Source organism: Ammospiza nelsoni, chromosome 2 (assembly GCF_027579445.1).
Source record: "Ammospiza nelsoni isolate bAmmNel1 chromosome 2, bAmmNel1.pri, whole genome shotgun sequence".
NCBI classification, from domain to species: domain Eukaryota; kingdom Metazoa; phylum Chordata; class Aves; order Passeriformes; family Passerellidae; genus Ammospiza; species Ammospiza nelsoni.
Window position 1 is genome coordinate 78,322,158 of NC_080634.1, and position 15,453 is coordinate 78,337,610.

The 15,453-nt window shown below is 40.7% G+C and overlaps 1 protein-coding gene across 1 annotated transcript in view; it reads left to right on the forward strand.

Moving 5' to 3' along the window:
- Nucleotides 1-12,667, forward strand: part of GPC6 (glypican 6) — a 723,435-nt gene extending 710,768 nt beyond the window's left edge. The window contains exons 8-10 of the mRNA XM_059466017.1: nucleotides 2,824-2,960; nucleotides 11,856-12,031; nucleotides 12,465-12,667. Coding sequence (XP_059322000.1) covers nucleotides 2,824-2,960; nucleotides 11,856-12,031; nucleotides 12,465-12,667 — 516 coding nt within the window. The remainder of the gene's footprint in view (nucleotides 1-2,823; nucleotides 2,961-11,855; nucleotides 12,032-12,464) is intronic.
- The last annotated feature ends 2,786 nt before the right edge of the window (nucleotides 12,668-15,453 follow it).

Genomic DNA, 15,453 nt, shown 5'->3' on the forward strand with positions numbered 1-15,453 from the left:
TTTAAAGTTACGTTATGGTAATCCAAGGTCATTGCCTGCCCAAATATTCATCTCACAGATTAATACCAGGCCATCAGGCTACTCCCTAAAAGAGGAGGTGAATCAATCAGTGTTCAGAATTCCTCTAGCAAAGCCATCAGACACCACACTGCACTTCCAGAAAGTTTCAGGATGAGCTTTGAGGAACCAGTTAGACAGATGTGCAAACTCCAGTGCTAAAAACTGAGGATTAACAGAGGTCTGGTCAGATAGCAGGAGAGGACAAGACTCCAGAGACTGAGTCCACGCAAGCTGTGTAAAGCTGCATGGTGAAATAAAGCAATATGAAAGTATGAGGTGGGAGATAGCTGTGAAGAGAAACATCTGAAGGACATAAAAAATTTTAAAATGCACCTGAATCAAAGGCATCTTGAGAGGCTGTAAATGGTAACATTTCCCTAAGCTGTAGTAATTTTTACTATTGCTGCCTTTTGTGAGTCATGTAAATGTCTGCTTCCCCCCAGGCTCTAAAATGGGAATAGCACCTCAGAAGGATGCCTCTGAGATTTAATTAGTTGTCACTTACCAATGATCCTGAGTAAAGCAAGACCATCTTGCTTTATCAGGTGTACCTCCTTAATACAAATTAAAAAGAAAATCCATTAGGAAGTTTAGTGATTTGTTATCTAATATAGAGTATGCAGACACCATTTAATATCTTCAGAAGAGACTGGGGAATGGGAGTCCTCATTTTGATTTTCAGGGAATATCTGGAGAGCATGTGCAGCATGTGAGCTGTGAGACTCTCTCTCCATCCTTTTACTGGTTCCATGAAGAGCTTCTACTCCGAATTACGGCCCTTACAAGGGTCAGGGGGAAAATCACTTTCCAATAGGTGTTGAATCACTTGTTGAAAGCAGAAGTCTGCAAGTCCTAGAGCCCCAGCTCTAATTGAATATGGGCAAAATATGGATGTAACTCCAAGCACATGAGTTTTGAATAGCTTTACCTAACTTCCAGCAAGCAATGAAGTTACTTCTCTGAAAGGTAATTACTCACAACCAATATCAATCAGATTACTCATGTAAATAGTAAGCCAGGCACAAGCAATAATAAGAAAATCTATCCCTTTGACTTTCATGTTTAGCAAACTCATATTAATGGATCCTCCACGCTATAATCTTTATTCCTTACGCTTCCTATAAAATTCCTCTATTCTCACTGTGTCCTAGCAGTGAGATTTACACACCATGAGCAATGGGCAGTTTAACTGAGTTGATTGTGCTGGTTAACTGTCCCAGTAGGGACCTTGGGGCTTTTACCCTCAGCATGGGCAGAAAGGGAAGAAGAGGGATTGCTATCTCCCCAAAAACCCTGGTCCTATGGACCAAAGATATCAGAAAGGGCAGGCACCCTGAGACCATCTCCACTTCTGCCAAAGCCTTGCTCACAGCCTGTAAACTGGAATTTATTTTTTGGCTTGACAGGGCTCCCCTATTGAGACTTTAAAGGCTTGCAAATGCCACTAGTATCTCATGTGAAAACAAAGCAACTAGGGCTTGGCAAGGGGTGTGGAGGAGATTTATAAGGTGTCTATCATGGCAAGAAACACTGTCAACAACCCATAGAGAAAAATACTGTCCTACTTATCTTTTGTGGATGAAAATTCAAACAGTGCTTCTGAAATAACATCCTCAGCTGTTTCTATCTCCTGACTTATAAAGTGACATTCTGCAGAGTTTAAGCATGGCACAGCAGCATAGGCCATTTGTGAGGAGAGCTATCATGTCCTGAGAAAAAAAGATAAAAGAGATAAATAGCCGAGTACAATATTGTACCTCAACAAGCTAAAAGACAATCTCAAAACTGAATGGAGGAATGGAGAGCTTTTATTTCTTGGTTTTTTAAAGAACAAAGCTTAGTGATTTCCTTTAAAAGCTATTCTACAAGCTCCCCTAAATCCTATTACAACTTAATGTGAAATGCATCTGTTTCCATAAGACCCACAGTGGCGGCATTCATCCTTTGTAGTCTGTCCTTTGTTGTTTTTGCTATCTATTCTTGTCGATTTCCCCACTCTAGTATACCATACACAAAACAAGAAGGATAAAATTTTAGTCAGAGCATTTATTTATTAAGTTTATGCTGGAAAATCAGTTTGTTCCTGCTTGCCACCTGAATCATGCCAAATTAAATTATTGTTCAAGGAATTCATAAGGTAAAGAAACTGTTTCAATACTGTCCCAACATTTCTTGCATGTGGATTCTGTATTCAGCTACAGATATTTAGCTACACATAATAGCAAGGATGAATACAGCCTCTGCGTGACTTCTCACTGTAACTGAGATCCAAATGTACTGCAATGTATTCAGCCCGTGTATCTTAAATCAGTTCAACATCAGCTCAGCACTGCACCATTTTTTAGAACCTGCACATGTAGCTGCCTATATAATATTTTTCTAAGACATGACCAAGCTGGTGGGTTTATCTGATGTACACTATTTAACTGAATTCACGTTCAGCAGACTGTGAGGCATATTAATTCTTAAAAAGGTGTATATTTAGAAAATCTTAGATAAATGGAAACTAGGAAGCACAAGATGTAACATGCTTTTATTAATGTCTTGCCTGTGAAAAAAGGTGACTTTGATTGTTTGTATGTTCTGAACTCAAATGCTGGGTGTCTTGTTTTTAAACACAAGGAAATTAAGTTTTAGCACCTTTAGCTTTTTTAACCTTCACCATCATCACCATTACAAATTTATACAATGTATTGTTTAACATTATAATTAGCGTGGCTGATGTTTTTTAATCTGTTTTCCCTCTCGTTGTCTCTTAATCAGGTAACAGACATTAAAGAAAAGCTAAAGCTCTCTAAAAAGTTCTGGTCAGCCCTGCCCTACACAATCTGCAAGGATGAGCGGGTGACAGCGGGTCCGTCCGTCGAGGAGGACTGCTGGAATGGCCACACCAAGGCGAGGTGAGGGGGACCCCTCTCCACCCCACCCGGCCCAGATCCCCACCTGGCCTGAAGCATTCATGAAACTGGGGTCTTTCACAAAACTGCTTATGAGGGTGAAACAGAAATGGGGAGAATAAGTCACTGTCCACACGCTCCTTGTAGCCAAGATTACTTATTGTCAAAATGCCATTAAAGCCAGAGTGTGAGTCTGGGTAAATGTGCGCAGAGGGTCAGTATGTGAAGGCAGAAAATGTGCATTGGTTCAGCTCCAGAAGGATAATTTATACTGAGATTTCAAAGAGCTCTTTAGGTCCATTTAGCATCCCTGTGTTGGGACTGACAGCTTGTGAAGAAATTGCACTCTCGGGATACCATACTGGGATGAAACAGAAATTGGAATTTCAGCTCTGCTTGCTATTGGCTGGCAAAGCTTAGGGCTATTTACTGGGGGGGAGGCAAAAAATGAAAAATCACCTCCAGAGAATAAATGTAGCACTCCTACTTATCTTGTGTAGAAGATTTGACCTTATGTTACTTCTTCAGAGGTAACTGTGATCATCTGCCCATGTTTGTGATGAGTATTCTGTGAGTTTTAATTTTGAAGTTTACTTGGCCCTGGCTGCAGCAGAGCAGGAGCCAGCAGATGAGCAGGTGTCTCCAAAAGTCCCAGTGTGGATTCATCAGCTGACAGAGAAGAGGATGTGATTATCCCTGCTGAGAGGGGGAGGAATTGGCTCGGGGACCATGCCAGGGGCATGGTTTCAGGTGTGCAGCAGTATCCTGTGCTTCTGGGTAAACGTGGGGAGTGGAGAGGTTTGAGTGTCTGGTGACAGCTGAATCTTGAGGGAAGTGACACATTCTGGCACTCAGGGACTGGAATCTTTATTTTCTTTTTGCCTGAAAATACGTATGAAGACAGAATATAAAAATTAGCCAAAAAGAAAAAACAACCTACCAATTAAACAAACAATATAAAAAAATGAGACAAGCATGTAAAATATAAAAATGGTGAAAGTAAGACTACATAGGAAAAAAACTTAGAAAAGTGCTCAGTGTCATTTTAGACAGATGTATGAATGGATAGATGCATAAATAGATTGCACCCACCTCACCATCTCATCATCTGATCATTTTGACGAGGAGCACAGTTTACAGGAGGATGTTTCACACTGAATGCACACCATTTTTTCCTTGCCTTACTACATAGCCTTCAAAGGAATTCATTTTGCAGACAGGAGGAGGGGGCTGTTTGGGGTACTGCTAGCCCTTTGAATCCGCTTATGGATGCATGTGAACAAATCTGTCCAAAAGCATGAGCCACTGCTTAGTTGCTGAGTCCCAGATCCAGAGAAAGCCCCTGGGGATTCAGAGAAGTACTAGGAGGAGTGTCTGGCTATTACAGGACTCATCATAAAGGAACAGTGAGAAAGGAGAAACAAAAATGCCTGGTTTCTCTTTTTCTATTTTATCCCTTCTTTATGAGCTTTGAAAGACATGAGCTCAGGCCTGTGCACTGCCAGCAGTTAAGCAGAGTTTCAAGGCATGCCAGCTAAATGCCATGAGCCACATCAGGGTGCATGCATCAGTAAGAGATATGTGCTACTCTTTCTACAAAAGAGCAGCCAAATCCCTTAATATCTATCTATTCCTCCTGGTTTCCATGCTTAACCTAGTGTCTGTACCACATCTGGCAAATACTTGGCAGCTCTCTTCTGCTCCTGCACTGAAGGGTTTGGCACAGCTTCCACGTTTGTTGGGAGTTAAGGAGGTACATTTTATGCATGCAGTTTTTCACCCTTCTTTTGCAGAATTTATCTTATGAGAAGCCTGGGTTTCTTCAATATGCCTTCTGAGATTAATGTTCTGGAGAGAGAAGAGCAGTCCTCTGTTAATAATCTCCTTGGTAATTGAACACAGATGTTTCACTGGATGTAGAGTGACAGCTTCAAAATATTACCTGAAGATACCATTTCAGCAAGTCCAGCCACTGCTCTCCTGCCCAGTTTCTGTTTAATATCCATTCTCAAAGAAAATGCATAGTCATAGTCTTAGTAACAGAATTCAATAAATGCTTCAGGTGGAGGCAATAGTAATAAATCAGAGAAACACCACAGAATGCCATGGCTGGATATGAAATAGTATTAAAAACAATAGTGAAAATAAATAACTCTAAATGCAAAATCACCTCTTGGCCAGTGGACAAATACTTTTACTGCAGCAGAAAAAAAAAAGTTTCCTTGATCAGACTGATTAGTATCTGATATCAAATACTAGCTCACAAGAACAAGCATAGCAAAATCTGGCCAGTATTCATATATATATATACATATATATATATATATATCTGTGTTCACAGTGTCAGCTGTCACAAGCACCCTTGTGCTATATGACGAGCTGCATGTTGAATTCCACAGAATATGACAAAAACCTGTGAAAAAAAAGGAAACTTAGCCACCTCCTGTCTTCCTAGACATTAAGGCAGTAAGTAAGAAGACAACATGGTGTTGGCTACCATTGGGAAAGGAAATTATTGCTGGGGTTTTAATCGAATCCTGTTTTAGAATGAAGAATTAGAAACTTTGAATTGCCAGATAGACATTATGCCTTATGCTTCACTTTACACATCACCTTTTGATGCTGCTTTTACAGGGGAAAAGAGTTACAAACCTGAGATCACAGAGAATGAGAGCTTGGCTTTCTCCTCAGAGAGGCATTACACCAAGGTCATTTGTGGTTATTACACTCCCTAAATATCACTTTGCTGCCATGATTAATTTACAGTGACACCAGGTCACCAGCTGAAGGTCGCCAATTCACAAGTAATCATGGCATAACAGAGCCATCCATTTGGTGTTCTGGAAGGGTGCACTTGGCTCATTGCTGATCCTGTACAAATAATGGTTTTAATCAGGTCACATCACGTAGAAACTAGTGTTGTGGAAATGGGAAAATATTTATTAGATGGATGAATCTCGTTTTTTTTGAAAAATTCATATTAAAGGTAATAATAACAGTTACTTCAGACAGAGTGCCTTTTAGAGAGATGCCCAGCAGGATTTCTCCATCGTATTTGTATTCACAAAAGAACATGAACATAATTTTTTGTTTAAAGAATTAACATCTTCTACCAGATGTGCAGAGACAGATTTCTGAAAGCTATTTAGGATCTAAAAAACAACATTAAGATCAAACTTTGAAAATTTACCTCCCTCCCTACATGCAATTAAACTCTTAACAGCAGTTGATGGCAACTTCACTAATAGGTATTCTTCAGAATCAATGTATTTTCCCAAGAATTATGGAAAATCAGGCTTTAGGACTTAAACCAAGTCCAAGGTATTAATCTTTGAATATATGACTTTTACTGAAGTAAGAACAGCAACCAAATCCAGAACCCTCTGATGCTCAGGAGAATAACCTTGAATTGCTCCAGCCAACTCAGCCAGCTCATTCCAATCAAAGCATTTGAGAGATTGTGCTCATGCACTATCGTCCTGGTGCTCATGCTCACCAGGGCTGTAGAATTATTAATATGTCTCAGCTCTGAAAAGCTGTAATCCATGGAATAGATGAGACCTGCATTCCTTTCCACAAAGAAGCTATCACTCCTCCAAACAGAAGAAGAAATAGAATTATATATGAGACAGAAAAATAAAACAAACAGAAAAACTTTGAGAAAGGTAAGGAATAAAAGGGAAAATGAACACTATAATTTTCAATTCTAGCTCAAAACCTCAAGGTATGTCACCAAAGCAAACAAAGGATAGAGTCTCAGCTGTCCTGACATTCTTTACTTCTCCTGCCACACATGTGGAAGTGTCTACTTCTGTGGCAGAGAGCTTTTAATTTCTGGTGAAATTCAGTGGGAAGACTCACCAGATCAGTGTTTGCCCTGAGGAAGTTGCTCACTGCTGTCCAGCAAAGCTTGCAGTGACAATGAGTTGAGTGTCCTTTAGCTGGATGGAGGCACAGATGACTGTTTAGCACCACTAGTGAAAGGGGGAATAAACTACTTCTCACCAAGTGTGAAAACTGCTTATTCTGAATTGATGCTCTAATTTATTTTTGTATCCTAAAAAAAACTAGCAGTGAGGATTTTCTCCCTCTCCTTGTGTCTGCTCAAGCTTTTCTCCAAGATGGAGGGGAAAAACCAAACTGAAAATATCCTTTGGGGATTACCTCCTGAGCAAACAGAATCAGATGAGGTGAACTAGTTAGCCAAACAAGCCAATTTTCCACTGCACTTATCTTTCTGGACCAGATGTGACTGACAAAACCCAGCCCAGCCTGAGTAAGCCTGTGCTGTATTTTGTATTCTATTGCCTACAATTCTGTGCACCTGGAATAACTCCAGCACTGCCTAGGTGGCATGCCCCAGTTGTACTGCAAGCAGCTGCTGTGGCAGCAAAGTATGGAGAATGTTGCCCTTAAAGACAGATTCTTTTTAATAATCAGAGGAGTCCTTTCTTTTTTTTCTTTTATTTTGTTTGGGGGGGTGGGGTGTCAACTCTACATGCTTTATATATGTGATTGATTCATCAATAATTTTTAGACTTGAAAAGGAAGCAGACACCATGGAACATTAACAGGTTATTAAAAAAATAAAAGAGGGGGAAAAGAGAAGTGGTTTTAAATAGGCTTTGTGGTACTTGGCCATGATGTGCCAAAAGACATCTCTGCTGCATCTGCTGAGACAAGCAAGAACTGTGGAACGGCTAAGAGGAACAGAAAGCATTAATATTTTAGAAAACAACATAAATTACACTAAAATCCTGACATAGCTGAGCAAGGAGCAAACACCACAAAACAAACAGTATTGTTCAGCTTCTCTATACTCAGAGGGCTAAGAAACCTTGCTTCTCTTTTTTTTTTCTTTTTTTTTTTCTTTTTTTTGCTTTGCAAGGAGGATGGAAAGAACAGACACTGATTCAGGTTGGCACTTCTCTTCATTTATAATGGGCATACAGTTCCTGTAATGGCCAAGCCTACAAAGAGATCATTAAGGAGAGCAGAAGCAGCAGCAAAGCTTAAAATTCACAAGGGTGTCTCAGCTTACGGAACTGCAGCAAAAGCAGCTGTGTTCAACAACTTTGCCCAGCCAGCAACAAATCTTCTGTCAAATCATGGTCCCAAGACATGGCTTCCTATTCGGTGTGACTTAACCCTACCCCACACACATCAAAATGTTTTTGTCAGAACATGTGTTGGGCTGCCTCTCCGAGGCTGCCACTCAGCCCACTCGCCTTGGGCTGCCTGTTCTCATATCTGCATCAGTCCTTTAAAGAAAGGAAAGCTATTTGAAGCTATTTCATTCAATAGAGGCTTTTCTGTCTTTCCTCTCCCCCTGCAAAGAAGCAGGTGAACTAGTTGAGTGATGAGGGCAGAATCCAGCTACACATTCAAACGTGTAAATTCAGATACTTCGATATGGGTGAGACAATAAGGGATATGCTGCCCAAGCAGTCGTAGTATCACTGGAGATTCTTTGGGCTGTCTGGGATGAGTGTGACACAGCACACTGCCTCCCCTCTGGACCAGAGCCCGGGCTAAAACTGCTTGAACATTTCTAAAAGCACCAATGTTAACATGCCTGAAAAGACCCCCAGAATCCTGTCAGTGTACTCAAAGAGGCAATTTTCCACTGCCTGAACACACTTACCTACTGCTATGTAAGATGGTGTAAGTAGTCATGGCACCTTCATGGAACTGGGAAATTAGACCCTGGACCTAGTGGATATTCAAACCCTACTGGAGTGGCAGCATGACACCAAGCAGCCCACATCCTAGTGACTAAAATGGAATTCAGGACTCCATCCAGCTGCCTTAAGAAAAACACACAGTATTAGATGCCCCAGATGTCCAGGACCTCCCCCTAAAGCCTGCAGATATGATCCAGAAAGCCTCACCTTTCAGAGCTCACCTTTCAGAGCTAGTGACAAGAAGAGGAGGAATAACTAAGAGCATTCAAATGGCACCAGCTGTCTATGTTTATGCAAGGAAATCCCAGCAGATGAAACATAATGAACTAGTCATTTGGCCAAAGGCTCATGGGACTCCAACAGCTGTCCCTGCTCCACTGATGAATAAACTCCTGACTAGCTGTGACTGGATGTGGTGTAGGCTAGATCTGGTGAGAGTGGGACTCTGCTTATGCCCAGACACTTGCATTTGAATACACAAGATTTGTGTAAACCTAAAGAATAATTTTCAGCCTTTCTAACTCTTTTGCTATTATGTCCTAAATGCCAAGGGAATTTAAGCATCCAGCTAACTCTTAGGCAGTGTTAAGACCATGGATTTCTTGTGACCTACACCAAGTATGTGTCCCTTACACACCTAAGTGAGGTACACTTGCCAGGAATGCTTTGGGGGTCACCAGATCCTGGGCAGATAAAGCACGGTGTGTAGCAGTTTGACAAAATCATTGAATGGGCTGTCCCATGTAAAGTTAGACAATCCTGAGAAGGACATGAGATGCACACTAGTCACAGTGCAAAATACAAACCTCCATGAAATGCACACACCAGAGCACTCTCTAATTGCTTTAAGTCAGCACATTCTTCCTTTATTATTGATGGTAAGACAAAATGAAATCAGAAAGAAATCAGTCAAAGAAAGCCTGTGAGCTGCCCTTCAGAGCTATCCTTAGGTTCTCATGGACAGCTTGCAATAAAGGGCTGATAACCTTTCATAAACAAGGAAATCAATCCACATGAATATTTAGCAATTTCAGATCACTTGTAGCTGCTAACAGCTATGGCCATTGTCATGGACAGGATACAGAGCAAGACAATCATCCTGTCTGAGCCAGTAGTTCAATCCTTACATTCTTGCTTTTTTAATCAACTTCACCTTGAAATTGCTGATTTACTACTAGGCTGAGTAATTTATCTACAGCAGCCCTTTCATTGGTAGAGATGTGTGACAGATGGAGATGCTGTTCCTTTGCAGTCCAAAGCATCCCTGCCTGCCAAGGTCTCCATCCTACTGCCTCCAGGCAGCTCTGCAGAATTATTTCCTATTCTGTCTTTAGTGATTCATAACACCATGGCCTGCAGTCTTCCATACTGGGGGAGGTAGCTCTGTGTTCTCACCACAGTAAATCTGACTGCAGGAGTCTGGATGGGATTCCCACAGCAATGTTATTTCTCATCATGGTGCCAGTGAAACAGCAGGATATGCAGCTTGAGGCTGGGTATTTTGGCAATCATATTTGGTTCTTTGATTTCACATATTCCCAGGATTATTCTCATGTATGCCTTCAAAGGCCACTGGTGGCAAGTGAGTCTCATCTTGCAGAGTGAGGACCCATCACACTGAGACTGAGCCCTTCCTTGGTGCAGCACAGTGTGGTTGTCGAATGAGGCTCCAGAAGCAATGCAGAGCTTATTTTCCCTTCACCATGACTTCAACAAAGTCCTTTCATCTCCCTTACTTTCACCTTTTTTTTCCAGAGATATTTGTTTTTCCAGACCGATATGAGCAATGCTGTCATCAACGCCAGACTTCAGTGCTGGTAGAGAATTGGGCATGCGCAAGTGAGAGTGATGTGAAATTCTCTCAAACTATATTTGGTACCAAGCATCACAAAAGTTTGTCTTTAGTAGGCTAGACTGTGCTATCATTACTTATTGTCTGAGCACACAAGCACACAAGGACTCCCACAAACATCAGTAGGACAGCCTGGTATGCAAACTAATTACAAAATAGATCATATCCTTATAAAGAATGTAAACAAAGGATAGATCTGCCCCAAATCCCTTGCAGCCTAAATATGAGACAAAGATAGTAGGAAAGACAGACAAGAGAGGAGGGAAGCTGTGATGCACTGTTTTCTCAGGGTGCCATGCCAGCATAGAGAAATAATGTCAACCTTTTTTCAGCCTGGCATCTGTAAAATGCACTGATAATTTTTGACAGAAATTCGAAGCAGGAAAAAATGTAGCTTTGCAAAAGCCTACAAGGAGAGCTTCCTGAGGACAAAGAACAGCAGGGAACAAAGAGTGCATCTTTAACAAAGGGTAATGGAGATTTTTACTGTAGGACGATTGGAGGCACGGGCTGCTTTTTGTAGGGGAAAGATGTGCAAAAGCACACTTGCTGCTTGCAAGCAGCCTAAGACTGCATTATTCAAGGTCAGAGCAAGGAATGCTGCAGTAATCAAGAAATTCTAAGGTAAGAGCCTGAATAAAAGATTCAGATTTGTGGATGGATAGGAAATGCCATACCCTAAATGTTATGCACGAAGTACATGACACATGAAAGCATAGCCTGGTTTAAAGGAATAATGACCAAATCAAAGAGAATACTGGAGTTTGGTAAAATTATAATGCTTTTTATGGGCCTGGATGTCATGTAGGCTGGAGATGTTGTTCATGGTGGTCTGCAAAAGAGATGCAAAGAAGAATTGGAGAAGAAAATTAAGTGCTCTTTTAAACTAGAGCCATAATACCTCAAGATAGGCTTCTAAACTGTCTCAGAACAACAAATATGCTATATACAACAAAGGACTTCATATTTTTTAAGCAGAAAGAAATAAAAACAGAAGAATGCACTGTTAGATGCTTAATTTAGTGTTCAGCCATTCATGTCAGCAGAGGATATGAATATGTGGTGACTTACTGCTGGCTTGTGAACCTTTCCCATAGTTCACACAGTCATTGCTCTTGCTGGGGAGTATATGGAGAGTTAGGAGGTTGAAAAACCTAAATCCTTTCTCCACATGCTCCCCATGCAGCTGTGCTACTAAACAGATCCTTTGGAGTCAGTAAAATTAAAAACTATATTTTTAAAGCAGTTTTAATGGATCTGTTTAAGAACTGCACATTGAATTTCTTAGCACATCATTTACTGCACAGTGTTTTATTTCTGGAATTACTGTGCCTCACACTAATCTTTCATTCTGCTGCCTAGATACTTGCCTGAGATTATGAACGATGGCTTGACCAACCAGATCAACAACCCAGAAGTAGATGTGGACATCACAAGGCCAGACACCTTCATTCGACAGCAAATCATGGCCTTGCGTGTCATGACTAACAAACTGAAGAATGCGTACAATGGGAATGATGTCAACTTCCAGGACACAAGTAAGAAACCATTAGCTGTCATTACATAGCTGTAATTTTGGAACCCATTTATAAATTGGCTCCGCTGCAATGACTTTGTGGTCTTTGTGCTCTGCGCTGCTGACAACATAAAAAGTCTTTTTCTGTTCCATGAAATTCCAGTTATATAATTGTTTCTTTTGCTTCTCTTGCTTATCTCCACGTTTAATACATCCAGACACTGAAGGCTTTCCATAATGCCAGCAGTCTGATCCTTTTTCAGAAGAGCACTTAATCACCTAATTAAGTCACAGTGGGTTTCATTTGGAAGCTTTACTGAGTGAAATTTAGCACCACCAACACTTCCTCATTCCCAATGTGTTCATCCCCACTGGGGTGCCAAGTGGAAGGGAGCAAAGGGATGAAAGCTGTAAGCTGTATCACTCACGCTGATTCCCTCCCTCCTTTGTGCCAGGTGACGAAAGCAGCGGCTCAGGCAGCGGGAGCGGCTGCACAGATGACATCTGCCCCACCGAGTTTGACTTTGTCACCACCGAAGCGCCGCCTGTCGACTCGGACAGAAGGGAGGTGGAAGCTTCAGCCACACAGCCTGGCTGCTCACTGCAGACATTGCTCCTCATCTTCCTCAGCCTCCTACTGCAGAGACAGTGGAGATAATCCTGGATCTAGTCAGAGAAACTGTGTTTTAGCTACAGAAACAGCCTACTTTCTTCTTTTCTTATACTCTTGGACAATGGACCATGCCACAAACACTTGCAGTTTTCTACAAGATGGCAGTTATTGCAACCTGCTTCCCATTTTAGTTTTCCCAAAGAGTACCAGGTGCCAGACTGAACTGCTTCCTGCTTTTTTCAGATATCTCTGAAGACAATATCCACTCTTGAGAGAATTCTTTCTCAATTCTTTATTACAGGAGACTTTCTGAGCTTCATTTCCTTTTATGCTGCAAAAGGGAAAAAAGATCTTACAGTATGTGTTTTTCCCCAGTGAGAAAAAAGACGGGGGAAGAAACCAAGAAAGTTTTCTTTCTGAATCAAGCCTGACTCAAGGCTGCTGCATTTCAACAGAATATCAACAAAACAAAAAAAAAAAAGACAAGAAAAGAACAAAAAAAAATGCAACCGTTCTTCACTGACAGCCAGGTTTCCTTTAGAAACTTCTGTAGGATGATTCAGGTTATCAGAATGATCACTGTTATAGGGAGGAAGGCTGGATTTTTTTTTCCCCAACACTAAAAAAGTATGTCTCAGCAGTGAATGTCTTGCACTCCATCTGCCAACCACATCAGATTGGTATGAAGGTAGAGAAGCTGAAAAATAAGTTTATCTTTTAGTATGGTAGTAGCTCCACTAGCTTCAGATGTCATGTTACAGTTGCTTAGGATTTGAATCTTAATGCCCAGTAAAAATATGAGTAGTAGCACGATTTCACCTAGTTTCTTTTAGGATTTATCCATGTTATAGAATTGTCACAGTTTTCCACTTAGCTCACTCCTGTGAGCTCACCAGCCATGATGGTAATGTTAAACAACTCTCTTGACCCCTCACGGGTTCAGACAGAAAATAATCTCTTGTGATGTAATCTTTTTCCTTTTGTTGCTGTTCTGACATCGATTAGAACTTTTTGCTACTATGTCCATTACCCTACCAAGACAGCAATTCTCTAACAGACTAACAGCAACCGGATCAATAGCGTGTTTCACACCTAACTACATCCTTCACATCAGTTAATTTCAGTGTCGCAAGAATTTCTTCTACAAAATTTCAGATCAAGCAAGTATATAGTACTGACATGGAGATTTCTTTCACTTTTTTAGTCTTAGTATGATCATCTATTTTTATATATATAAATATATATAAATCACAGATTTTAACTTCTTAATTACGACTCAGGGTTGACACTTCTTTATAAGGAAAAAAAAAATGTTGGTCAACCAACTCTTCTTTTTTTGCTGCTCTGAAAAGTAACCCTTTAATGACTGGTGAGCATGAAAATCAAAGAAGAGAATTTTTTACATATCCAGTTGTCCATTTCCTAACAAGTTTGCAGGTTGGTGAAGAAAACCTCTCTCATATGTGTGTATTTGGTGGAGAGGGCAGGGGGGAGCATGTGAGTTTGTATGATAAGGCTAGAGAAGGACATGGATGTTAATTGTGATGGTAATTGTATTTCAGATTCTTCAAGGATACATTGCTTTAATAATCATTGTCTAAATGGTTACGGTCTGGGATAGAGTTTGCCTAATTTGCATCTGGTCATAAAACCCAAGATGGAAGCTGTTTAAATCCCGGACAAATGTGTGTCAACAATTAGACGTCAAAATCTTCCTTGTTTTATCAACCACAGACAAAGGATTTTTGGGGCAATTCTGCATGGTGTTGAAATGATGGTGTTTGCCATAAATTTATTTCCTGATTCTTACGTTGACTTTGGAAGTGGTGTACACAAATTGTGGTAACACTGTAAAGCCAGCCAACCACATTCCAATTTAGCAGCAGAGCAGGTAGATCATATCCATTGCAATTGCTTTTTCTTGTCAAATTATAATTAGCTATCGATTTAGGCATGAAATTAAAATAGAAAACACACAGCACGTTAGAATAAAGTATACTTAAGCACTTTTACCAAAAAAAGTATTTACAATCTATTTATATAGTATGTCTAATAGCAAAAAGCATAAGTTTTGAGCCACTTGTATTCAATTCCTTTTTTTCCCCATTTATTTACTTTGAAACATAATGATAGATAGCATCATAGAATCATGGAATCATGGAATGGTCTGAGTTGGAAGGGACCTTAAAGATCATCTAGTTCCATCCCCCCCTGCCATGGCAGGGATGCCATTCACCAGATAAAGTTGCTCAGGGCCCCATCCAGCCTGGCCCTGACAGGTGGTCTGTGGGCCCAGATTAGTATGTCACTGTCTAAGGGTGCAGATCACACAGGTCTTACATGGCCATAGCAATGCTTCCCGCTTCTCCAAATGTTCCCCTGGAGCAGATCTTCTGATAGAGCATTTACTGTGTCCAGGAAGTTTAAGCCAATTCTCATAGGCTTTTTCTTTTGCCCTGGTACAGCTGGTATCAAGCAGAAGGTATTTGCTTTTAATTTTTTTCCTGAACTTGCACATGCAGTTTTCTACAAGGAGAACCCTTTAAACATCTCCCCTGATCTATCTCTTTCTACCAATCTCCCCATCCTCTCTACATCCTCAGCAACTTTGTTTCAGGAGAAGTTAAGTTTGATTTTGATTTCTCTGGTTGTGTGTTTATTCAGTGCTAACTGATTCTATATCCATCTGATTATTCTGGATCTGAAAGCTTATTGATAGGCAAAAGTGTCCAAGCCGTCTGATGTAAGTCCTCTGCTGTACTTGCTCCACTCTGCTAGTGAAGGAGCTGATGGACTCATCAGGTTTTTGTGTTGGCCTTGGCACACGTGTA